This window comes from Pholcus phalangioides, unplaced genomic scaffold (genome assembly GCF_987345545.1).
Source record: "Pholcus phalangioides strain wild (caught in Gottingen) unplaced genomic scaffold, Ppha-v1.0 ptg000009l_1, whole genome shotgun sequence".
NCBI classification, from domain to species: Eukaryota; Metazoa; Arthropoda; class Arachnida; order Araneae; family Pholcidae; genus Pholcus; species Pholcus phalangioides.
The window spans coordinates 39,521,380-39,548,846 of record NW_028301602.1 but is presented as its reverse complement, the minus strand read 5'-3'; the positions used below and the strand labels follow the sequence as shown (position 1 = coordinate 39,548,846).

Genomic DNA, 27,467 nt, shown 5'->3' with positions numbered 1-27,467 from the left:
GATCATAGCTACGAAAACGAAACCTCATACTATTACCGAATCCATTATTTTATACCAGGGTTAGCAGATTTTTGACACACAGCAATTTTTGACGTTTATTTTCGTCAAAACCCTCAAATATTGCTTTCAATATAAAAATTCCCATTTGAAATACATGCATTGGTTGCATGCAATGTTTAAAGTCCCTATGTTATACAGAGAGAATAAATACTTTAATATAATTATAAAATAGTTTTCTACTCTCTACAGAATTATTTTGAACAATATATTTTTTTTCCTTGTAAAATATACAATTTGAATAGAGCATAGCATAAAAGCTGAAGGAAAAACTATGGAATTATTTGGTATTATTCAACTTGATGATTCCCGACCTTCCAAAAATATTTCTTCAAAATTTTATGTTGTACTCTTTTCATAACAGGTAAGAATTTTTAAAAAGTTCTTACATGCCATGTATGTAATATTATGTGTGATTTATGTTATTAAATTATCTAGATAATCACAGAAAAACTTAAAAAAATACCCTTATTGTGTGCATTAGAATATATCTAGCACAATATCGAATTACATACTGAATTGTAGGACTGAAATGTCTTTTAATTTGGCAGTGCCGATTGCATATGATGCTTAAGAAACTCCTATAATTATTTGTAGCGTGAAAATAAAAATGACTAAGTTTGACTATGGTACGGTATATTTACTAGCATTTATAATGCAATGGTTTTCTAGTTGAAGCTGTATTTTAAATGTGCAAAACAATGCTTCGGGTATCAAGTTTTGCCAGATCTGCATTGATTTAAAATACTCTTTAAAACTCTGGATTTATACAACCTAAGCTAAGAAATTTTTAGGTGAGAATAAGTTGGTGTGTTAACAGTTGTTACACAGGAATTTTTGCTATGGATTAAAATTTTGAGCAGATAAGAAAATTTAAAATATCAAAATAGATATTCTATATGCAGTAATTACATAACTCAAAATATAAAACACTTTAATCTACATAAAAGTAAGTTTTTTTGTTATTTAACATATCTATTATCATATCTATCATGTTAAAATAATCTAATCGACAACATCAACGATAAGTTTTTGACTGCTTCAATACCGAGTTAGCTTCTGAGGTCAAAACCTAACCCTGACCTTCTATCACACATATTTTGAATAAGCAGCTCTATTTTTCTTAGTAAATTGAACACAAGTAAATCAGTGGTTTAGATAAGATGGACCGAAAAATTACAAATTACCTGCCCAAGACTTTGTGTGACAAAATTTGAAATTGCAAAAACAAAATTATTTGAATTATTTTCATAAATTAGTTTACAACATTGTATTTGTGTATATGCAAAAAAGTAAGTTTCTCATAATGCTGTATACCTATTGTGTCCAAAATATTATTCAAAAGCATTTATAGCTTTTTGACACTTGTCATGTCAAAAATTGGTCTGAGGTCAAAAACCCAACCCTGTTTTATACCCCTTTGGTCTGTGATTGAAAAATTTTTGAATTGGAATGTGAAAAATCGATTTTAAAAAGTCAATACTGAAGAATATAGGGATTTCATAATTCTCCTTGCAGCATTTTTACTCGCTAACCATTTAACTTTTTTCAGATCAAAGAGTCATACTTTCAATTAGAAAAAGTATACAAATAAATGTGTAAAACTCGGATACACCATTAATATTGCAAGGGGCTGTATGGTTAATGAAATTAAAAAAAATTAACTTCTCATTTGGTCACCCTGTTCTAGAAACCCCCCAATTAGAAAGTTGTTGTCCTGTCTCTTCTGAGGCAAAAAAAAAAAAAAAAAAAAAAAAACCATATTTGCTGTGATATTTTAATTTGAAAATCGAAGGAAACTTGGGAAAGAACATTGCAAATGAGGGAAAGAAGTTTATTTTTCTAATGGAAGTTTAATTAATCCATTAGTTTATGCTGTTTTTTCCTAACTTTTCTCAAATTTTTGAATCCAAATATCTCAACAAATAGTGAACTTAGAAACATGGATTTTTTTCGTTTGTCTTAGGAGAGACAGCTACAACCTTCTAATTAGGTTTTTGAGTACAGGTTGCCTGTATAAAAATTTAATTTTCATATTTTGAATAATTATATGCAACCCTTTGCAACATGACTGATGTAACTGAGATCTACGATCTACACATTGGTAACTTTTCTAATTGGAAGTATGCCTCTAGGATCAACGGTTCACCAGTAAAATGCAAGAAGGGGAATTAAGGAATTACCCTGTACAAGCAATTCAATTGGATGAATCTACTGATACCTGTGATTATACCCAATTTTTTCACACATTCAGCAAATTTTTTTCACAAAATTATAGAACAGTGTTTATTTCGTTGTATTGATTATTCAAATCCCCCCCCCCCCCCCTTCAACACACTGGGGACAGTTTTAGTTCTACCAGAATAGATATGACAAGAATGTCTAGAACAACATTTTACTTATCCTACGTCATAGTAACAAGTAATCTCAGACACAGCAGGAATGGTCAGAGTTGAGTTCTACTCCTTGACAAAATACACAGGACTCTAAATGATTACTAGAAATTAGTGCATAATTAATGAAAAATGATTATCTCACAAGACCACAAGACAAAATGGGGGACTGTTTTCTAATTAGTTTGGGCAAAAATAAATTTTTGTGCCCCCAGTATTATATATATTCTTCTGCAGTGTTCTTGGAAGCAGATGTGGGGAGGCGAGCCTGTGCCTCTGAACAAAAAGGAGCTAAGTTTGGGGCCCTGGGCACATACTTCATTTGCCCATGGGAGAAACAGGCGTTGGACACAACAGCAGGGAATGGTAATGTACATAGGATTTTTTCAAGGCACAGAAAGAGTTTCATAATTTTTTCTCCATGGGGGGAAGAGTGGTTAATTTAAAAAAAACACTATAATCCAAGCCTCAATGGGAAGGGGTTTGAACTCACCAAAGAAAACTTTAAGAAACAATCGTTTTTGCACAGTCATCTCGACAGCATTATGCCCCTCTGTCCTGCACTGACCCACTAAAGTGATGGTTTGGGGCTCCTTACCTTGCAGGAAATACCAATCTTTCAATTTGCATAGGTACATGAGAAAATCACACATCCATTATGATGGCCCCCTCCCCGGATAGTACATTAAAATAGCCCTGGGCCAACATCCTATTATATTGGCACTATACTGAATTTGATGAAGGATTGGTGTTACCCTACTCTTCAGATATATTTGTATGACCTGAGCATGTTATCAATAATCATTTTAAACAATGTTAAAACACTGATAAAAGCAGATGTATTAAAAAAAGCAAAAAAATATATACAAGGATACCTTGACTTATGTCAGCAATTTGTAATTTTAAATAAACTTTTCCAATGGCAATGCCTCTTTCCCATCATGAGAAAACATGACCAGATATACCCCGCCTTCATATCTTTAGCAATATATTGAAGCATTTCCATAAATATAGCCTAATCTGGGTTCTTTTATTTAGAAATTTAAATTATCTCGAAATTCCCTAAAATGGGTGACAATGGCAAAAAAGCACCATCAAAAGGTAAAATATAAAAAAAAATCAAAAAATATCATAATCATGAATAGATAAATTGAGTCATGGGCATCCATTCAGCACTTGTGAAATAAAATCGTCCAATCAGAAGTATAGGACCCTGATTCCCAATGTGGAGTCTGTACCTCACAGGGGAAATGGCAATTTGATTTTTTAATGGGAGCAATCAAGATTTATGAAAATTCCTATTCAATGAAAAATAATTTCTCAGAATTAAGGAAAAATTTATATTTAATGAAAAAATATGTCAGAATAAATGAAATTCTCTAATGATGTAGGGTTTCTTTTTTGTCTCAAAGTCCTTGGGGTCACTTGTGAAGCTGCCACTTGTGTGGATAGATATACCACATTATTATGACTTAGCCATTGGGCTTTAGATTTTTTTTTGATCTACTCTGCATCAAAGATTGAAACTCCCTGCTTTAGACCAAGTTGATAGATTTTTGGCTTCCTCCCTGTGGATACTGAAAGCCTCCCCTTTTTTTAAAATTGTGTCAAAGGGTCTCAGATTATTTTGTTATCCATTAATGGACACTCATTGTTAGTAGACAAAAAATTTGATGTCTAGGACAAAACCCATGGTGCCTGTTATTGAGATTCTACTGTATATGTCAGAGTCAGAGAAAGGGGGACAGGAGCATAAGAAGGACCTACCTTTGGGGGGTGGCAAGCATACAGGCTAATTTGATGTTTGTGGGGAAGCACAGAGAATCTCTACAAATTTTGAGTTTTTAACATTTTAAAAGCATTTAAAAATCACAAAAACTGATTGAAACAGCATTCAAAGATTTTTTGCAATATTCTACTTTTTTAACATAATTTTGTTGTCCCATCCCTCAGTGAATCGTTTGATTTGTATCATGAAGAGACAAGAGGTGAGAGAATTTGCAATTTTATTTATTTATTCCTATCCATCTTTTTTTTATGCGGCTCTCTCAGAGAGAAACTTTCCCTTCTAAGAATGCGGCATCATCAGGTTTTGCTTGGAATGTGCTTAATTGAAGACAAAAACATTTTTAAAGATATGACATAAATGCCGGGTGACACAAGTTGGGGTATTTACTGTATAAAAAGATTAAACTCAAAGAAGATTTGGACTTATGTCTTTATTTAAATTCAATTGATTTTCCAGTACTATAACTATTCCCTGGTAATGCTTACCGTACTATTATTCATATATTATATACATTATTTATACAATTCAAGCAAAAGGCAAAATGAAAGTAATAATAGTTCAGTCTCAAACTGAAAAGGAACTTGCACATCTCGGAGACAATATCAAAAACTAATTTACAACATAGCAGTGAGCAAATAATAATAGAAAAAAAATCACCTTCAATTTCGACAAAGCTATGCATGTGTACAGAATTTATACGTAACGAGTACTTTCCTATAATAACATTTTTATACATTAAAATTACTTAATAATAATAACTTTAATCACAAAAAATAAGGTTTTTAAAAAGTCAAACTAGTCAAAAACAATCAAAGGTGCAGAATCTTCTTCCTTTTCCTTAGGGTGTGGTTGTTGGGTCACTGCAGGATGGGTGATAGGTTGTTGTACTTGTGGTACCGAGGACACCACAGCTGGTTGGTGCTGTGGCATTCCCACATGTTGAGGCACTTGAGGCTGATGTTGAATTGGAGCAACCGGTACTGTAGAAGCAACAACATGTTGAGGCGCTGCTTGCGGAACATGCTGAGGCATTGTCGGGTTAGTAATATGTTGAGGAATGTTGTTCGGTACAGTGCTGGTAACTGGTACTGGCCCATGCCGTTGGTGCTGAACTGGAGGAGGTTGTTGTTGCTGCTGCTGTTGTGGCGGCGGCATCGATGGTGCTTGCTGAACGATTGGTGGTGCTGGGGGCATCATATGGGCAGGAATGTGAGTTACCATTCCAGGATGCATGATCACACCTTGGTTTTGGGCAGTAGTTACTGCTGCTCCAGCAGATGTAACAGTTGTATGAGCCTGTTGCTGCTGTGGTCTAGGATGCTGAAACTGCACAGACTGTGGTGGACCTGCAACAGAGGATCAATATACTATGGGAATATTGAATATACATTTCTTTAAAACATTCATTATACTCAATTAATAATGGATTAAGGTTCATAAAATATGGAAATTATCCAACAAGGCTTTAGACTTTGCAATGAGATAACAATTAAGTTTTTCTACAACCCCTATTTTTTGCTACCTGGTAAGCCTCATCCTTTTACACCTGTCAGGCTATGCATTAAAATAACGTTGGCTTTTGTCTTTAAATGTAAGTAATATTATTCTTTAAACCAGTGTTTCCTCACCCACCTGGTATAGCAAGTGATTTGTTTTTATTTTTTCCCCTATTCATTTCCTGTTAGTCGTGCGTGTATGGTCATCCATTTACAAAAGTAAACGAAACTGGGTCACAGGTTTCCAAACGTTCAGAACCACTGCTCTAAGCTGTACATATGTGTAGAATTGCACATAGTATAGCTTTAGCGCACTCAAAATTGTCATGTAAACTGTTCCAGGGCTCCCACTTAAAAAAATTAAAAAGAGTAAGACTGGGGGAGGGTACCCCCCTTAGACAAAATAATCATAACAATAAAAAAAATCCCTGAAAAAAAACATTTTGAAATTTTTTTTTTCTTTCATGGCACTATTTCAGTAACCTGTAAGACTGACTCCAGCCAAAGCAAAATGACAGAAATGACTTGGTTACAAAAACATTTTTTGCCCAAAATAGGGTATAATAGCAACCACTCACAATTCCTTTCTGTCTCTCCTCACAATATATATTACATACTTTTTGGAGTCTTCCACAGTCCAGTCTGTCAACTATCTTCGACAATGCACACAGAGAATTATGAAGACATGTAAGTTTTTTAAGAATGACACTCTTTTGAGACCACTTCCGAAAGCACAGTGCAAAACGTGTAACCTACAAAAGGTCTGATATAAATAAGTCAAGGTAGACCAGATGGTTATAATCCATTGTCCATCCCTTTTTTAAAAAGGATTTGTTTGAATTTTAGAGCTCAATGCCAGTGTAATCATTTTTGACAAATGAAGCACTTTCATTTCTAGCTCTTTACTGAGCATTGTAAACATTTTTTATGCCTCTGCATGCCCTAAAAATATAGAAGACAATTGAATGTTATTTGGTATCGTCGGCATTGCAAACAAAGCACAACTCCGGTCTATCAGCATGGGCAATTTACTACGATTGAGCAGGGGCGTAGCCAGAAATTTCATTCGGGGGGGGGGGGGGGGGACCAAAGTGACAGAACAATGGATTTGGCCATCTTTTTCCATTTTTTCGGACATTTTCTCACATTTCGAGGGGGGGGGGGACCAGACCCCCAAGTCCCCCCCCCCCCCCCCCCGCTACGCCCTTGCGATTGAGTTATGCCAAAAATGTCTTTTGGTGGTCTAGGCTCGAATCTAAACCTCTTTGGTCTCCTCTTGAGCCATGATTTTATGTAGAATATTTTTGGGGAGAGTTCAGCATTAGACATGACATGAAATTATTACAAAATGCACAGGAATGCTGAAAATTATCTGTGTAAAATTACGAACACAGATAAACATTTATTGAAATTTAGATATGATGAGAATTTAAAATAAAAGAATAGCATAATTCTATAATTAATGAAAAACTATAGCCGAATCCTATTATAATGAACTCCAAGCTACATAGAAATCACTTTGTTATAACGAATGAAATTTTTATAAAAAAATTTCGCTATAAAGGAGAATTCCAGGTTATTTAAAAATGCCCCTATGTAAACTTATCTGAGGATTAGAAAAGTGTTCCTTAAAACGAGATTCGACTGTAATCCAGAACTAACAAAAAATAATCGGAAATTGATGAAAGAATTTCAGTATTTATGAAAAAAATAATTTCAGAAATTGTGACAGCTTTCAATAATTTTGCCCTCCACCCCTCGTGTTTGATTTGAGTCCTTGGATTTTGGGCCTGCTGACTCACTGGTTAAAACGCCATAAACTGGTTTCACTTATTTTGAAATGTGAATATTTTATCAATCAGAAATATTTAATAAGAATTTAATTAAAAATAGATTGGTGGGTAGCGAAGTTGATCAAGGCATTGATTTTGGGTCTTGGCTGAAAAAAACACTTGGCCTAAACTTCTAATAAGCTTTTTAAGCTTATTAGAATTTTTAAGTGCAGATTATAGAGCAATGCATATTATCTGTAGCATTTTTTGTGATGCAGGTTGAAATGAAAACCATTACAGTGTGACTTTGGACGAATAAAAAAAAATCAGGTTTACACCAGAGTCTATTAGGCTAAAGCCTATTCAGCCTTCGACAAGGGTGGTCTTTAGGGGCAGTGCATGAGGTTTTGCATCTGGGCGGCAGGTGAGCTTGAGTTGCCCCAAAAAACCCACCCTCAAATGAAGACTTATTTCATTCCATAAAATATTGTTGAGTGAATAATCAACCATTTCAGATTAGTATCAAAAGGCAAACTCACCCTGCATATTGTATGACTGTTGAAATTCACCACTCGGCATGTGAGGAACAGGTACTGCACCAGCAGTAACTGGAGGAGGTCTATATTGGTGAGCAGGGTATGGATGTTGTTGTTGCTGCTGCTGCTGTGGTGGTGCAGCCATGACCATGTTTCCAGATGGCGCTTGCACATTCACATAACCTTGACTTCCTGGTGGAGGCACATATGGTTGTTGCTGAGAAGCAGGAAGAGCTGTTGCTGGGATCATGGCAGCTACATTGTACTGCTGTTTCTGCTGTTCCTGACGCATCTGCATTTCTCTTTCTTGCTCTTGCATCCTTTGTATAGCGAGTTGTCTCTGGTATTCCAAATAATCCTAGAAAAAACCACAGTGATTTGACACTGGTATTAAATACAGAAAAACAAAGCAAAGTAATAAAATTCATTGATTCTGACAGCTAATCCTGAACACAAATACAATATAACCCTCTCAGTAGTAATAATACAGGCATCATCATTTGCAGTTGCTTTAAAGAAAAATTTAATAAAACTGTTTTGGTAATCATTATTGACTTCCAGCATATGTTTGCAAATAGCCATTTGTAACCAACAAAACTCTTGTCACTGCTATGGTTGAAAAGGAGGGGGGGGGGGGGGGGGGTTAAACAGTCTCTACTTCTGTGAGTCTGCAGCTAATCAACACATTTTAAAGTGCATGTAAACTAGAAAATATAAGATTAGATATTAGCATTGATGAGTGGTGTTTTAGCACTACATCGTTGACATGGTAGAGAAAATAGTGATGAGAAGAGAGGTAAGCCAGACAGTGAAGATATAGTGCAGTAATTCAACTTATGTACCTCTGTCATTAAATGTCGTGCTTTTGAAGGACATTCAAGACAGGTCATCAAACTTAGTCAGTGATTTTTTTTATAACGAAGACATAAAAAGAGATGTGCCATGAAGTACAATTAATGCAGAGTACTTTAAAATTATTAACATCCATGTTTTCTTATATAAGAGTCTGTCAAACGATAGTGCATGACTATATTAACATGCATATATATTAGCATACAGCACTGTAGTCTCTATTCACATTTGCTTAAAATATTACATAATTTCTGATAAATAAGCCATACACAGAAAAATGACATAAGAGCAGTATTTTATTGTAGAAACACTGCAACTGATTAGATGAACATGATGAGACTGAATTAAGCTAATCAGATCTATTTTTTATTTTAATGTGTATCTGAGGAACAAAAAATTCTTTCCATAGCATTACAAAACGAGAAATATGATTACTTTGTCATGAACTGTTGGAAGATTGTTCACTATTTGAATGAGAAATGTTTTCTTTCCCAATGAATTTAAAAAATTCTGAACATAAAAAATGAGTAGATGTATCAAACAATGATAGATTACATATGCATAAAAAAGAAGCAAAATATATGATTTCGCTGCTAGTATGATCACCTGTTTTTGTTTTCTCATTATATCTAGCTTGTGAGCCATCTGGATTCTTCTTTGACGCTCAGCCTCTTCAGCTTCCCGCCTCAGTTTTGCCTGATGCTCTTGTCTGAGGGCATCCAAAGCAGCTCTTTTATCACGAATTTGACTTAACTTGTCTTGTAGACCCTCATAATAGGCTAGTAAAAGAAATAGATCGAAGCGCTTGTTTGTTTAAGAATTAAAAATTAAGCACTTCATTTCTCAGATGAATCCATGACTTTTACTTTATTACAAAAATACTTTTGATTCTCCGGCCATTGAATTTGACAAGTGATTAAATCTGCAAAAAGTATTTCAAAAGGAAGATTCAACGAATATTTGATTTTTTTGTCGAACCACAGTGATTTTCTGTACACAAGTACTAATTAGACTGGGACCCAAAATTTATTGCCAATTCCGAACAGCAGCCTGTTTTTTATACTCATCGAGAGGTTGGTGCATTAACCCCTCTGCATGGGACTCCTTTTTACAGTATAAATATTTTTCTGTGGTCATGTTACCGTGTTTCTGTTATAACCTGGTGTCAGGGAAGAAGTGATAAGGACGAACCGGGTATCAAACTTAAGACACCTCTAAACATCCTTTGGTATTGGTACTTTAGGTGAGTATCTTATTGATCTGGGCTACCACGCCCAACATTCAAAGAAAACAAGTATCACAACCACCTTTTAAAACATAAAACTCAAAATTCAAACATTTTTAAATTATTCATTTTATATTGTTAAAAAAACATATATTTCTTAGCATTATAATCAGAATGAAGCACTGAACTCAACTTTTCCATTTGAGCTAAAACTGCTGACATTTTTAGCTATAAGTTTTTACACAGGGAAAAACATTTTTTTCCCTACAAACTATTAAATTGTAGATTGTAATTTTTTAAGAAATTAACCTCAGTACAATTTCATAAGGAAAGCTTCTCTAATGCTGACATGCACATCTAAATACTGATCCTTAATAAATACAATGTTGCATTTGTTCTTCGTACAATTCCCCATTAATCAGGGTTAGTAGGTTTTTGATGGTTTAAACTGTCACGTCAAAAACCTCAAATATTGCATTTCAATATAAAAATTCCCATTGAAAACACACACATTGATTGCATGTAATGTTTAAAGTCACTATATTAACAAAGAATAAATACTTAATATGATTGTAAAATAATTTTCTGCTCTCTACAGAATTATTTTGGACAATATATGTATTTTTTCATGTAAAATATACAATTTCAATAGAGCATAATATAAAAGCTGAAGGAAAAACTATGGAACTATTTGATGTTCTTCAATTCAAGATCATTCTCAACTTTCCAAAATTTCTTCAACTGCTTATATATGTGTATTGATATAAACTATCTGCTGTACTCTTTTAATAACAGATAGGTGTTTAAAAAGTTTTTTACATTATATAATTATATAATGTTGATTTTTGTTATTAAATTTTCTAGATAATCACTGATACTTGAAATGATACCCTTATTGTGCATAACATTAGAATATAGCTAGCAATGAAAATACTAAATTGGACTAAAATGTCCTTTAATTTAGCAGTGCTGATTGCATATGATGCTTATGAAAAGCTCCTATAACTTATTCTAAGTGTAGAAAATAAGAATGAGAACCCTAACATGCTTTTGACTGTTTTAATACTGAGTAAGTTTTTGAGGTCAAAAACCTAATCCTGTGGTCTCCTACCACATATTTTGAATAAATAGCTCCATTTCGCTTAGGAAATTGAACACAGGTAATCAGTAGTTTAGATAACATTAGCAGTTTAGATAAAATGGATCATAAACTTATATATCTGGTCTACACTTTCATTGTCAAAAAATTAAAATTGCAATGTAATAAATTAGTGTTTAAAAATAAAACACAATATACAAAAAGTAAATATTTCATCATGTCATCAACCTATTGTGTTCAAAATAATATCCAAAAACATTTTTAGGTTTTTGATAGTTTAAACCAGTTTTTCATACTTGTCATGTCAAAAACCCAACCCTGCTACTAATTAATAATAATATACCAATATGCCTTCATTATAGCTATCATCTAACAACTGCAATTTCTTAGTGTATTTTATGAATAGCAATGCCAAATAATATGAAAAATATACTAAGCAAATCAATTTGTTTATTACCTCTGGAGTCTTCTTCCCGTTGAATATACTTCAACAGTTGTGAATGCATGTCAGTAATCCTCATAAACAATGACTGCACATAAGGATCATCAGCAATTGGCCTGCCCCGACTAGAGTTGCTGTTCATGCGATTCACAAAAATTTCTAAAGTTGCTTTGAGATTAACCAGAAAATCGGGTACTTCACTATCCTCATCATCCCCATTTTGAAACAACTGAAGACAAAAGAAAAGCAAAAGATAACGATACATTGCCGTAACCAGGCTACTTTGAGCTTCATGAGCACAACTAGACACGAATAATACCACATCAAATACTGATCAAAAATCCCCAGAACTAATAAAAACAGCAAAAATTAACACATTTGCATAAGGCTCTGATACTCTGTAAATCTGAAGCACTCAACTCCCTTCTGACCACACATCAACATTCACTGATAATGAAACTGATTTTGATCAAATAATAAAAATGATTCTGATTTTCGACAAATGCAATACTGACTTGAGGGATTTGATGAAGAAAGGTGCAAGTTTACGTGTAACTTACACTTTGTATGTAAACTTATTTGGAAATGGTTGAAAATAGTTGAATCAGAACTTCCAAGTATATTTCATTCACCATCAGCTTCAATCGCAGATTGTTCCACATTTGGCACAAAACAATTACTACTGTGAGTATGTTATTCTACTCTCAGTCATAAGAAACAATAAAAATTTGAGGATATATTCTGCTTGTGGATGCAAATTGGTTAATTTGGATTGCAAATACTACCACCTTATATATTTAGGATTAAATTATCCTTAATCACTTAAGACATGCAATTAAGCCAATTCATAAGCTATAGTTTCCAAACTGGTAATTCAAACCAAAAACTGGTAGGCTCAATCATTATATAGATAGTGCTCAATCCACAATCATTATTCAATTGCTAGGGAGCATTTCATGGTGGCTTTTCTCAAGCTTACCTGCCACCCAGGTGCAAGGACTTATGTGCCGCCCCTAAAGACCCTGGTGGGAGGCTGACAGCTATATCATAGAACCTACGATAAACCTATTGTTTTTAGAAAAAAGCCACACACCATTCTTCATCGAGAAAATATGTGTGACCATATGTCCTGCTTATTAAAGAAAATGTTTTGTTTTCATAACAGTTGTCGTTTTCCCTCGTTATTTTACCATTCTTCATTATACCAGATAATTCACAAAACAGCACTTACTAATGAGGCATCATTACTTACTTATCCTGTAAAGATGATGTATAACGAGGTGATTTTTATTAAGAAATCTATTTCAAAGGCGTTTCTGATGCTTCAAAGACTGGGCAAAGTGAGAAGCTGAATTATTTCCTTTGCATTTATTTGACTGTTTCAGAAAAAATACTGTTTGAGAGCACCAAAATGCACACCACACTTGCCCCAGGTGATTTTTTATTTGTGGTGTTTTATTGTTCCAAGCCTTATCTTTTTCTTCCAGAAGTTTGCTCAACATCTTCGCTGTCAATGTATCGCTCAAAAGTGTGATGACATGTGAATTTTTACTGTTGGAAATTTTTAAAATTTTTTGGTCCAATGATAGCCCAAGTTGCTGCCACTTACAACCTGCTACCCGGGTGCGCCACAACCCTTGCTTAAGCCGCCACTGGCTGAGCTATAAGTTTGAACGAATGGAGAGAACACTTTTTTAAATAAATTCAATGGTTTGAATAAGCTCATCTTCTGATAGAAAAATATTAAGCATGTACATGTTAAGCAGTCAAAGTCAAAGATGAAGATAATGTTGCAGTAGATGATAATGCTATCATAAAATCAAATGGATGATGATCTTGACATATGCATGTTAGAAATATGAAAAAAATTATCCATGAATGAATTGCATAACAACTAATAATACCTCATCTACTTTGAGATTAGAATTTGAATTCACAGGTGGTAACCCAGTAGATACTGGAGCACTGGGTATCGGGCTTGATCTCTTCTCAACTGATGCAGGCACATCCTCCTCATCTTCATCATAATCATTTCGCTGCTGCTGCCTTTGCTCCCAATATGATCTATTTAGGTATCTATCCAATTCACTATCAGTGGGTGCCAATATTCCTTTCTTCAATGGTTCAACAGTTTTGACTTCCTGGAAACATGACATTTTATAGTCAGTTACCCATGAACACTTCCCCAAAATGAACAATATACTTTAGTTCAAATAAAATAAGTAGAGTATAAAATAATTGTGCATGAACTTTTAAGAAATATTCATTTTTCAAAGGAAAGATCCAAGGAAAATGAATGAAATTGTGATTTTCAATACGTTCAATTGAATAAAAATGTTCTGAAATAAAAATCATTAAAGAATTTTAAGATTATGGATGTAATTTTTTTAACCATCAATCTTTACAGGGTGATATAATAAATATTCACCTCATGCCACAAAAGATAATAATAAAAATACTTTATGACTCACTTCAGGGGGACCATAGGTTGTATGAATAGGTGATTTATTCATCTGAGGTTTATGCTAGAAATAAATGGGGGGAAAAATTATGAAAACATTTTTTGGTAAGCAAATTTTTAACCACCACATATAAAATTTATGCATTAAATGGTGAAAATGCTTACCTCTTTCTCCTTGCTTTCAGCTTCACTTTGAGAAAGAGCCAAAGCCAATTGCAATTCCTCCTCTTCCTCCAATTCCTGCTCGCTTTTGCCTCCTGGTGCCGATGGATTGCTTGCAGGCTGATTTTACAAAAAATAAAAATAAAATGATGAAATCTAGCTCTCCAAATCATGGAAAAGTTAAAAAAGTGAAATTAGTTTGTCATTGTGAGAGAGAAATGAAAGTGGCAGAAAAAAAAACATTTCTAAAAGAATTATGCCACTGAAAGTTTTCTAGTTACACAAATAAAATTGTGTTCTAAAACAAACATTGTAAAATAAATTTAACCAGTCATCTGGCTATGGCAAAATAGAATGCCATGCAGATTTTCAGCATAATTAGTACTAATTATTAATTACTTCAATTATTAAATTTATCTTGACCAAAATGACTTGGAAGTGATTTTTACTCTATTTGCCAGGAAGCATATAATATTGCCAAGGCCAATCCCTGGATACATGATAAGAGCGGAGCTTGAAAACTTTAAGCAAAAAATATATTTCATTAGCTTCAAACTTCCAAAAAAAGGGAAACAGAAATTAACCCAGAAAGGGTGGGTTTTTGATTTTTGCCGGGACAGTGGTAAAAAATGGAAAAACCATGCAAAAATTATTCCTTTTACTCAATACATACCAAGCTTAATTTTTCGATCAGAAAATATTCTTTTCAATATAAAAACTTAAAAACATGTGAAACTTACAAATTACATGGTATAAAAATGAATATTCAGCAACCAAAAATATATGAAAACATATCTAAATAAAATATGCATCACCCAGATTTGTTATAAAAAATTCACATGTAAGAGGTTTTATGATCATTTATTTATAGAATTCAAAACAGATAAATCCAATTTTTTAATTTTATGAACTTTTGCCACTGGTAAAAATGTGGCAAAAACTATTTTTGCCTGGATGGTTTTTACCATGGTTTTTTCCACAGCGGCAAAAACTTGCCAACCCTGTGGCCAGATGACTGGTTAATAAATTCACTTTCACTGCACTCGATTCTTTAAAATGAATTTCAATTTTAAACCAAAAAAAATGTCAGTAAATAAAAGTAATAAAAAACACTATTAAAAAGAAAAATATAGACAATAATAGACTATAGCTAATATGAAAATATTTTATCTGCATTTATACTAACTTTTCCTGCATGTTTTGGAGAAGATTCTGCACTGCCCGGTGGTTTTGCAACAGGCCTAAAAAAGATTGCTTTTTGTTAACAAACAAAAAATATGATTAAAAAAGATGAAAATAAATGAAAAATTTTAATTTGATACACAAATTACATATAACCAGGCCGACAAGATCGCCTTTAATGGTAAGATTGTAAAAAGTTAATGAGTGGCCTGCATTCTGAGTGAGAGAACAAGTGACGAAAGAAAGATATGGCAAAAGGTAATTGAGGTTTCATTGTACTGAAGAAGGAACAATAACAGTCTATCAAGTTTTGATCACAATGATATGGAATTATTAGGTCTATGCAAACTTTCATTGTTGAAAAAACACTAAGTTTAAAAGATGAACTCTGCTAATCAGTGTTTTTCATTGACTCAAATAGGCCTTAGTCTTAATTAGTTGGCATTAGTAGAGTTTTACTCTATTTTACTTTGTATGTGGCCAGTAAAGTTTTGAATTGAAACAAGCCACACTCATAGAAAATGTTCACAACGTGATGAAGACAAATGACATAACACACCAACATATGTTGTTTCGTCACTCATGGGTGCTGTTATCAAGGTGGAAAAACGTGCTCTATCCTAACGAAAAAACATGGCTAGAATGAAAGAGCAGTCGGAGCAGTTTCCTTCACTTCAGTATTTTTATTATCAGTTTTTACATCATAGTTGTTGCCCTCTGTTGTTAGTGACGTCATATGTCCAGCTTGGCCCCTTTGAATATTCTTCAAATGTTTTTCAAAATGAAAATGTGGTAGGACAATGGAATGAAGGGCATTGATTTTGTGTCATTTACTAGTTGTTCTTGAAAAGCCTTTGTAATATGTAAGTACCCTCAAAGAAGTCTACTACTACTAAACCACACATGCACCTCGTCCATATTCCTTTGCGGAACCTCAAAGAAGTCTAAAAGAAATGGTGATCAAACTTTTTGGATCACCTTAGCCTCTGGAAAATTGAATTTCTGATCTTCACTCCAGTAGTGTAGAGCTGTTGTGGACTTATGGACCTCTTGATTTTTAACGTACCTCTTATGTTCACTTAATGTGCATTTTAGAGAGCATTTGGTTTGACCAATGTAGCCTTGGGGACAATCTGCGCAGGGAATATAATGAATGACCCATCGTTTAGTTGGTGAGATGGAGTCTTTTGGGGGGGCAAAGGCAAAAATTCTTAAGTGGCAAGTAGATGACCTGCATTTGAAAACGACAAAAAGTCTGCTTGAATTTCATAGAGAGAAATGGATTGAAAGGTATGACAGCTGTATCTTTACCAAAAAGTCTGTATTGTTATTGAGAGTGGACTCTAGTTTTTGGTCTCATTGTTTGAGTGAGACCAAAAACCAAGTTCACTCTTAATAACAATACAGACTTTGTATTGCCACAACTATGTCAAAACTGATGACTGCTCTTTCACCCTGACCACATTTTTTCACTGGGACAGAACGTGTTTTCTCACCTAGCTAACGGCACCCATGAGTGCCTAAACATTTGTCGGTGTGTTATGAAATGTTACTTCTCATCACATGAATATTTTCTATAGTTTCAGGCAAAGTGGATTCTTTTGATTAAGCCACACTCACTTGCTAAGGTTTTCCCAGCATGCATCACATACTCTGACTTCTTTTTCAATTCCAAAACGAGGAATGGGTGCATTGTGAGATGAACATTTCTGGCAAAAAATCTGACCACAGTTCCTGCAGTGATGCTGAAGATGATAGAAAAATATTAAAAGAACTATAAAAAGTCATAAAAATGTATAGATTTATAGTCAACTAAATATATTAGTGCATCCTACTTAGCATGTCCTCATCAGTACCATAAAATATAAGCATATTATGGTTATTAAATAGGGAAACATCAATCATTAATCGATATCATTATTTAATAGGGAAACATAATGGGAAATGTTTTGATACAAGAAAATAACGAAGCTCTGGAAATAAGACTTCTAAAAAGGTCTTGAGTAGACTTTTTGAACAGGACCTCCTTAATCAACCTCTGAATTCAATTTCTCAGGTGAAACAGCTCATGATTGAAAAGAAAACTATAGCAGTTTCCATTTTGCAAAATGCACTCATTGCTCGATTTTACGAATTTGAATAACAAGTTCATTAAAGGGAAAGACATCCAAGGAAATGCTGTATCATTAATGCCTAGAGGAATATTTCGTAAAAAACATGCCGGCCACAAAATCTAGCAATGATTTTACTACTTTGTAACATCAAAATATTCTCAGCAAAGAAATAATATTCAATGCATCGTCAATAAAAAGAAAATGGAAGAGTTCTTTTACAAAATTAGCTACATGCAGTTGATGTTTGTTATAACAACTGTTACGACAGGTCCCCAATTTTTTCCTATTTCCCCCATGTTATTTTTTATCCAATATAACTGATAAATATTATTCAATCTATTACTACAACCAAACTCAGCTCTGCACCTCCCCCGTTTTTAGCAAACAAATGGACAAACTCTGTCATTGAGTGTATCTGACCTTTGATGCTTGAAGAACAAAACATAGAGCCTTGTCACTTCTAAGAAAAACTCTGTGGCTTGGTAGTAAATTCACTGGAAACAGGAGTTGACTGGATGATGATGTTTATGTTTCTTCCCCCCCCCCCCTTACTATTCTGTTTCATTACATAAATAAACATAGTGCTATATCTTCAGATATCAAATTGAAAGTTTTGGCAGAAGTTGATGCAAAATTGATGTCAAAAAAGCCAAAATACATGATCATTGAATATTCCAAAGAGTACTTCACCAAAATTAAGTCACAATTCAATAATGAAAGCACAGAGGAGTTGGGGGTTTCCTTCTCTGTGTAGTTGAACACAGGAAAGGGAAATTCCAACAGTTGGAAAAAGTGGAATAGTTAAATTTAATCAAAATTTAACTATTTAACTAAAATAATATTTATTATAACTTTTATAATTTTATAACTTTTGTTAAAACATTCAATATAACAACCTCCCAATATAATGTCCATTTCCCGTAGAACAAAGAGGTTTTTTATAATGAGCAGCAACTGTATAAGCTTTACCATACTTTTGAAATATAAAATGCTCATTACATTGAACACCTAATGCTCACATACACTGATAAAATTCAGAAAACATAATCAAAATAAATGTTTTTAATGCCCTAGTTCCAGATAACTTACTTTTCGCTGAACAACGGAGAATTGTACTCTGCATCTGTGACAGCAATCTCCATCTGCCCAATCAGGGGCTGTATCTGCAGAAAACATAGCATCACTCTCCTTTAAGACTTGCAGTTTGTAACCTGCATAACCACAGCACCATAATTATGAAACATTAGTATGTTTCCCAAGCCAAATATATATAGACAAGACAAAAAGCTTATCAGTAACAGGTAATTTAATTTAAGGGGGAAGCAGGTTTATTATAATTGTAAACAAGTCTATTACAGAGTTCCCAGCAAAATCTACTCGATCATTTCCCTGACCATAATTCAAGGCATATATAATCCGAAAATGTCCAAGATCACTGCAAATTATACATTTTTTGGTAATACACTATTGAAAAGCACAGTACAAACAGAATTTTCAGATATTGTCGTCACCCCCCCCCCTCCAAAATCGAATTGTATATAATGCCCTTGCATACAATGCCAGTTTACTTAGAAATCTCTCTGAGATCACTGAATTTAAAACATTGTTCCAACATGATGGATGAAAAATCTGCAAGAATGACCAGTAACAAGACACTTAGAACCATTGTTCCAACATGATGGATGAAAAATCTGCAAGAATGACCAGTAACAAGACACTTAGAACCGGTTCCTAAAACTTGAACTGTACAGGTATATCTAAATGGTGTGGATGCACCAAACTTACAGGTGTAACTGAGCAGGTATAACGGAGTGTATGTAGGGGACAAGTTTTTGAAAAATCTCACCCTTCAACAGCTAAGACATTATGCATACTCATGCATAATGAACTTTCAGTTGAGTTTTTTTCAGGGGATCCAGAGGAAAATATAGATAAAGATTGTTGCTAAGATTTTTTTTCTCTTCCAGATCTGAAAATAATAATCTTCTATGAAAAAATATATCCCCTTTTAATTCCCCCCCCCCTCAGCTTTTGCCGACTTTTCCCAAATATTATGAATTTTTCTTCACTTTTGAGAAATATTTCACATTTTCCCTGACCATTTTCTGACAATTTGACTTTCCCTGACTTTCCATATCACTGGGAACCTTGTATTAGAATTTTGTTTATAAATAAATTTTCACTTAATACTTGAGAAAACATGTAACTTTAGAAAGAAAGTATACTTACCTTCCATTCTCAACAGATTGAATATATCCTGGACTGATCGATATTTTGGTTGGTTCCTAAAAGCATGAGCCCAGGCTTGCACAAGCTCCAAAATCCTATTTTTCACGTTTTCATTTGTCGTAGCCTGAAAAAAAAAAAATTGAAATGAAAATCCAACAGCAATTAAGGGACGAATGCAAATTAAAACCATGGTTGTGATTGAAATAAAGAAGATAACACCATCATACTTTTACAAGATCTCTCAGTTCTTCCATGAATGGCCTAGATGCTATTTCAGCATGAATTGGTGCTCCACAGTTTTTGACGATCGATTCCAAGACCTAACAATAAATATTCTAGATATTAATGTATATCGCCAACCAAATATCATAGTTACATTATTATAAGAAATTCAAACTATGTACGAGTTAAAAAAAAAGCCTCTTCCTTAGGACTAAGATTTAAAGAAAAAGTATCTTGTGGAGGTTCCATTGTAGAGCAATAATCAGCACAATGAATGACAAATAGAACAGTGTATTGAATTTCACTCCAACTTACTTGTAATGTATACAAGACCACATGTGGATTTTGTGTATACAGCTTCTTCTTGATACAGGAAATGGCATATTTTGGCCTACGAAAATACCACATGTTAGTAGAAATTCTCTTTGAATAAAAAAAAGAAACATTATGATCAATACCTGGATTGTGACATTGAGATACAGATACAGGTGGGGATACTGAAGTTTAGGTAGTTATTGAAGAGGTTTATCACTTTTCAAACTGACCAAGTCTTTTTTTCTACGTTACTGACCACTCTGAGGAGTGACTTTATCTTTATCTGAAACCGACTAAACTCTGAGGAGTGACTGAACTTCAGACTTTGGCCATAACATATACACATTCACCTTCTGTTGCCAATTATCAAGCAATTTAAACTTTGCACTCAAAAAAAGGTTTCTCAAAATTTTCTTCAAAAAACCAATTACAACCGAATTTCAGTTCACAAACTTTTAAATTGTTTTATTAAAATAATAAAGGAGAGCTCCTTAAAAGTGATCGAGAATTGCTAAGGTGAGAATTGGCTGCAGTGAGAGAATTCTGGGTAAACTTCAGACTTTTCTGATTATGAGATGCTTGCAGACAAAATTTAATAAAATACACAATGTAATACACAAAGCATCATGATATGGAATAGTGCTCATCACCATTAGAAACCCCCTAAGTCATTTATGGTTCTGTTTGATTTTTAGCAAATAAATTGATATGCACATTTTGCAGCAAAAACCACCTTGGTTACGTACCATTACATGGAGTTTGTAAGAAGAGAAATAATACTGATAGATGGCTTGTGATCGAAAATAAATTGTATCTTCCAGATGTAGAATCACATACACCAATTTGTATTGATAAATACAGGCACTTCAGCACAAAGGCCAAAGAAAAAAAGGAGCAATATGATTTGTAAAAAATGTGTGGCTTTATGAATAGTTTAATTTGCTGCTTTTTGCAGTTTTCAAATTTCATATTCATTAATTATTATTTGTGCATTCGTTTTTTTTTAATGTTTTATACCAAAGAATAAGGTAGTTTCATATATCCCTTAGATTTTAAGCAAAATTTTGTTTCATTCACTTGATTTTTCCTTATAGATTCAAAGCGGGAAATTATTATTCCATCGCTGATTTGATGTAGCACGTTGTGCTAAATAGTGGTGGGATAATAATTTCCCACCCCATATAATTTGCATATTATCAATAATATTCATAAAATTTCGACAGTAGACATCTTATATACCTACTGACATAGAACAAGGGAAAAAAGATTAAAATCGGTGCCATAGTCTTCTGCCCTATAAAGGGTCAAACTAAGCAAAAGAAAAGTTAATAAACCACATGGCCCGACATACACACCCCCCTCTCCAAATAACATGAAAAAAATATTGATACAACTTTTGCTTTGGCAGAATCATTAATTGCAATCTACTATGTTCGTATTATTTTCCAAGATATTGATATATGATTCCCTCTTCATTTAAAAATAGCGATATGAATTTTATTGACAGGAACAGGATTTGGTAAAAAAGTAGGATAAGCGGAAGCCTTGACAACTTTCTACAAAACCTGAAATTCAGACAACCATTGACAATTGCCCATAAGAGTTTACATATCCTCACAGAAAAAACAAAGAAATTCTTTTGCAATGTAGGAGACGTGCATATTTTTTATGGGCATCTTTTTGCAACCAATTTATTGGGCATTTTTTCCATTACTGCCTTTGTATTTGTATATGCCTGGGCAAATCTCAGGCATCAAGTTGCCATGGAGACTACAAAATACGCTTTAGTACACTAACATTCTCTGTATGCGATTGCTTGATTGGCATCTAAAAATGACAAAAAACGTTCACGTTCCATTGCAGTGTCTCTTTGAACGTGAGTGGGGAAGGGGGGGGGGAGTCATTATCTCCTAGAAAGGTCTATAAAACATTATGTAGGACTATTTTGCTGACTCCTGAGAATTGGGCTAGAGCTTGAAAATTTTTATGATTTGCAACAAGTCCTGACAAATGCTACCATTTACAGTAGACAGTAGCAATTTATTTTTTTTTAATAATGTGATCATCACATATTCCCAAGAGATCTTTTACGATCTGTCCAAGGAATTGGTTAATGTTAGTAGACATCCATGCCCGAGCCGGGATTCAAACCCAGACCTGCGCAGTCAGAAGCTTTTATTTATTCACAGTTTCCTTAAGGAAGATTAAAAGCATCTGAGAGAGTAACAAAGGATTCAGCTAGTCTGTTGAAGGCTTAATTCGATGTAAACCATAGCAACTGAAATGTAAATTTCATAACGATACTCTGAAACATGCCATTTTTTAAATTCACTTTTAATGTCTTAAGTTATTATCACATAAAATTTTACCACAATATTGAAGGCAAAAACAAAAAGTTTTTAACAACAATAAACACTTACTGAACATCGCCTTGTCTTATGCAATCACAAATTTGCAAGATTGCATCCCAATCAGGCTCTAATAAAAGATGGCTAGTAGCCTTTTCTGAAAAGGAAAAAATATACATAAAATTTAAGAACTTTATATCATACAAAGTCCATCAAATAAAACCTGCTTGCGAATTTATTTTTGAGAATTAGAGAGGTTTTTGCGCTGATCGAAATTCCACATGAAAATAAGTATAAAAGAAATTTTTAGTAACAATGTGGAAATTTTTCACCTTCGAAATAAAATTGTAGGGATTATCCCCCTTTTGCAAAAGCGTGGCATTGTACCAGCCATTACCAAATATCACTAAGTCGCCAATCATTGACAACCAGTAGGTTAAATTACCTGTCATTACTACTCTCAAATAAAGCCACATTAACAAAAAAATTGCCATCGGGCCAGAAATTGGACATGATCAAAGCATATACATGTGTTCTCAACAAGGAAAATATTTGAGAATATTCTCTGGAAGGACTACTATTATAAATAACTTGGGAATATTATTATTCTTGATGAGAATATTCTCCTGTTATTTATAATAGAGAAATACACATAATTGGAAATATTCTCTGGAAGGACTATTTTTTTTACAAATTACTGGTGAATATTCTTATCAAACATGAGAAATATTCTCAAATATTCTCCTCAATGAGGATATTCTTGTTATTTATAACAGTAGTTCTTCCAGAAAGTATTCTCAAGAATATTTGTAATAACATGCATTATAATAATCAATCTCTATATAAATAACTTGAGAATAATTCTTATTATTTTCAATAAGAATATTCTCTATTAATTTATAATACAGGGTGTTTCAAAAACAATCATCTGATCTAAAAAAAATCATAACTATTCAGCTTTTAATCCATTTTGATCAAATAATGTATAGGTAGAAAGAGGGAAATCTAGAGTTTCACACAGTTGCTGACAGGTAGCACTAACAGCCACTACTTCAGTGTTTGTCAATATTGGCTTTTCCCACAGTTAGAAACCAATTCGGATGACTTCATTGTCCAGCAGGACCGGGCACCACCACACTGGAGCTTGGACGTTCAAGAATTTTTGAACAATCGCATTCCTACACGATGGATCAGCCGTACGGGACCAGACGATTCAGTTAAACATCACTGGCCTCCAAGATCACCAGACTTCACAGTGTGCGATTTTTTCTTGTGGGGTTTATAAAAGACTATGTTTATGTGCCTTCCCTTCCAGCTACATTAGCCGAACTGAAGATATGCATAACAGAAGCACAAAAGAAGTGGATGCAAACATGCTCGCAAAAGTTTGCAACGAATATTACTACCGTATAGACATATTCCATGCATCCCAAGGTGGACATATTAAGCACCTTTAATTTGGCGTGTAAAAAAAAGTTAATTTAATATTACATGACTAATCATAATCTTAAATGTCTATGTTCAGTATTTTTGGTAATATATGCATTTCAAATCAGTAAATAAAATTTCATTATTTAAAAGAAAAATGAATATTCTCCATTTTTTACATCCTCACATCTCTACCCAAAAGTATGGATTTTTTAAAAATCATGGTTGAAATTCAGGGGGAAAATACAAGAATTTTTTGGGAGTCCAGGAGATGGACTAGAGAAATCAGGGAGCGTCCCAGAAAATCTTGGAGACTTGGCAGCTATGTTACCAATAATTTAGGAGGGAAATGTTTGATGCATAGTTAGAGGCATATTTACTGTTTTGCCACCTGTGGGTCAAAAAAATATTATCACCCTTTTCTCATTCTATTCTAGTTTTCTTGACCATTTATTCCTAAAATTCACTTTCTCGAGCAATAGCCAGCTGGGCTCCCCCCCCCCACTCCTGTGATTATGCCTGTGTCTGAAGCCACTATTTGGTCACTCACATACTCTCTACATCACCCTTTTGATCATTTTACATGCTTCCACCCGCTCTAGGTCACACTTCTGATCGCTCTTTGACCTAGTCTGTTGCTCTCAAGATTACCCTGTTGGCCATTCACATGCTTGCAAATGCTCTAAATCAGGGCTTGATGAATTCTAGGTGCCAGGTTGCCATTGCAACCAGAAAATTGGAATTAGCGCCTAAAATTTTACATGTTTGATTTCTAAATTGGAGTCAGGACAACACATATTTAAACAATTTCGGAAATTACATCAGTGTGTCACCCCTACCAACACGAAGGCTGCAGTCCTGAACAAGCTAGGAAAAACCATCCACCCTGGGATATAACCAGCTAAGCCGCCTCTCCCCCCCCCCCGTAAATATACCACTGTGCATAGTCACACTGAGCTTCAATATACAGTACTGCTCTTTTCTAACCATCTCATTGGTACAGTCTTGCCATTTCGAGGACAGCATAACTTCTTCATTGGATTTTATTTCGTGGCTCAAGATTTCATCTAAAAGGTGCCTAATTACACACTTGATAACTGAGAAATAAATTTCAAATTTCGTGGGAAAACCATCAATAGGAAAACATACCCAAAAGTTTATCAAACTGGGTGGAAGACCAACCAAATATTCCAGCCATTTCTGTTCACAATACAAATCTATAAAAAGAGAAGAAGATGCATGTAAAAAACTGCACAATTAAATTTAACAAATTAAATTTTCTTTACATTCAATACATTAAACAAAGTACAATATCCAACAGAGATTGATAAATGCCAGGCAACAGGTGGTCATAGTGACTAAAAGATCCCATTGGCGCCTAAAATTTTTCATGAGTGATGGCTAAATTGGGGTCTACAGACGATGCAAAATTTATAAAATGTAACCATTGCTACCAACATTAGAAAATGTCACAGAGTATGGGAAAGTCTAAAGTATTATCTTGGCCTTTCTTCTAGGGAAAAAATGTTTGGCAGGCCGGCGTAGAAAATCTGAGCCGGTGCCTAAGGGGAGCGGTTGCCCAAGGATCTTAGCCAAGACGAACTCCAGGTTCTCGCTGCCCCAGGCACTGCCAATTTTGCCGGCCCCCTTTGAGATGCTCTTACATTTTGAATTATCTCTTTACTGTTCGTTAAAACAGTTTTGAATATTGTTTCATACACACTCATAACATTAATGCGATGCAGCAAAAATGTGAAATTATTTGTTAGACATCATGTCAATTTGTAACTGCGATCAATTACATCCAACAAGCTTATCGTGTTGCAGAATTACAATCAAAAGTCATGATACAGCATGTAAATCAGGTGTCTTCAACCTTTCTTGGGTCGGGAGAGCACCCATCATTAAACGAAGAACACACTCACAGCAACTTCGACATAAGTATGTCTGAAATTTGCATAATTGTAATCCTCGGCTTTTAATTTTCACATATTGTTTAAATGAGGTGTTGATCAAGAGCTCGGGAGCATGAAATTAGACAGGAGTATTAAACACTCTTGATGCTTCGGGGAGCACCACACTGCTGTCAATAATTAGGTTGAATATGATGGACGTGAATCTTTAAAAATTTCTAAAGTGGAACTGGGGAAAAAAAATCTCAAAATTATTAGCAATACTACATTCATTTAAACTAGACAAATCAAATGAACAACAGTCAAGCAATTTCATTTAAGCAAATAACATTTTTATTTTGGAGTATGACAATCACTTAAAAAAATAAAAGAGGGGGAGGGGAACCCCTGGTTTGCACACCTTAAGATTTATCTACAAGATTAGAAAATTTATCTTCTTATATTTCTGTGGGGGTTATAGCATTGTTATCAGCTTCAAAAAATACCAAGTTGTACTTTTGGCGAATTTGGCAGGATTTGTAAGTGACATAATTTTTAAAGTGAAAATTCCATAATTATGGGTCAAATAAAAAAAAATGAAAACACTTTTCCATATTAGTTTTTGACAAGGAATCACGTGTGTAATTATTGAGCCATCAATAGTGTTTACCCTGCACGTTCGTGAAATATTTGGAACAAAATTGGAGGGGGGGGGGGGGTGATAGTACCCATATATAAGGAAGAATAATATTCACAATGGAACTTATGATCACAATCCACTCAGTTTCAGAAAAGCAAAACATAAAAACAAGTTCAACAAGCACAAGTCCTGACATCATTTCTGCTCTGCCAGAGCATTTCATGCCATTTCATACCTTGCACCGCCCAGGCCCTATCAACAATTGTCAGTTTTAGCCATTGCTCTGGATGCAGGACTGGGCGGAGTCTGGTGTTTTATTATGAACATATATAAATGTATTACATACACAAATGCAAAACACTTTAAATTTGTAACTTTCTTTTTTAATAAGTTACAAATTGAAAAAATATACAATATTCAACATTTATGTCCACGGCTTTGTAGCTCAAGTGAGCCCTTTGTTGTTTACTGCCGGAGACACACAAATTCTCCACAACATAACCATCAATCATTTGCAAATGCAAGTTTCTAGTGAAAAAACAGCAGCAGTTACAGCTGATTGGCTGATCAAGGTCAAAGCTAGCTGATGCAAACTTGATTCTCTAAAAAAGCAGTACATCTTCAACGTTTCAGGTTACAGTAAAATCTCTTTTGCAGACACCGGTGGGGAAAAAAAAAATTCATCTGTAAAAGAGGGGCGACTGTTAATCAGTGGTTTGAAATACATAATTCTATTATACAAGGGGAAATTATTATTTAGCCATGAAAGAGGGAGGCTACATCTGAGGGAGTGTCCATTAAAAGGGGTTTTAC

The 27,467-nt window shown here is 34.1% G+C and overlaps 1 protein-coding gene across 3 annotated transcripts in view; it reads right to left on the bottom strand.

Annotated features, from left to right (window-relative positions):
• Positions 1–4,649: 4,649 nt before the first annotated feature.
• Positions 4,650–27,467, bottom strand: part of Hrs (Hepatocyte growth factor regulated tyrosine kinase substrate) — a 24,473-nt gene continuing 1,655 nt past the window's right edge. For 2 of the 3 annotated variants that reach the window (XM_089236157.1, XM_089236158.1), the window contains exons 2-16: positions 25,272–25,339; positions 22,767–22,851; positions 20,347–20,422; positions 20,037–20,129; positions 19,810–19,933; positions 18,670–18,791; positions 17,087–17,211; positions 15,471–15,525; positions 14,288–14,404; positions 14,133–14,186; positions 13,566–13,802; positions 11,677–11,890; positions 9,502–9,674; positions 8,047–8,401; positions 4,650–5,585 (exon numbers count right to left, since the gene is read on the bottom strand). In XM_089236157.1, the coding sequence (XP_089092283.1) occupies positions 5,035–5,585; positions 8,047–8,401; positions 9,502–9,674; positions 11,677–11,890; positions 13,566–13,802; positions 14,133–14,186; positions 14,288–14,404; positions 15,471–15,525; positions 17,087–17,211; positions 18,670–18,791; positions 19,810–19,933; positions 20,037–20,129; positions 20,347–20,422; positions 22,767–22,851; positions 25,272–25,320 (2,430 nt within the window). In that variant the 5' untranslated portion in view covers positions 25,321–25,339 and the 3' untranslated portion in view covers positions 4,650–5,034. The remainder of the gene's footprint in view (positions 5,586–8,046; positions 8,402–9,501; positions 9,675–11,676; positions 11,891–13,565; positions 13,803–14,132; positions 14,187–14,287; positions 14,405–15,470; positions 15,526–17,086; positions 17,212–18,669; positions 18,792–19,809; positions 19,934–20,036; positions 20,130–20,346; positions 20,423–22,766; positions 22,852–25,271; positions 25,340–27,467) is intronic. The other variant, XM_089236159.1, reaches the window with a different exon arrangement.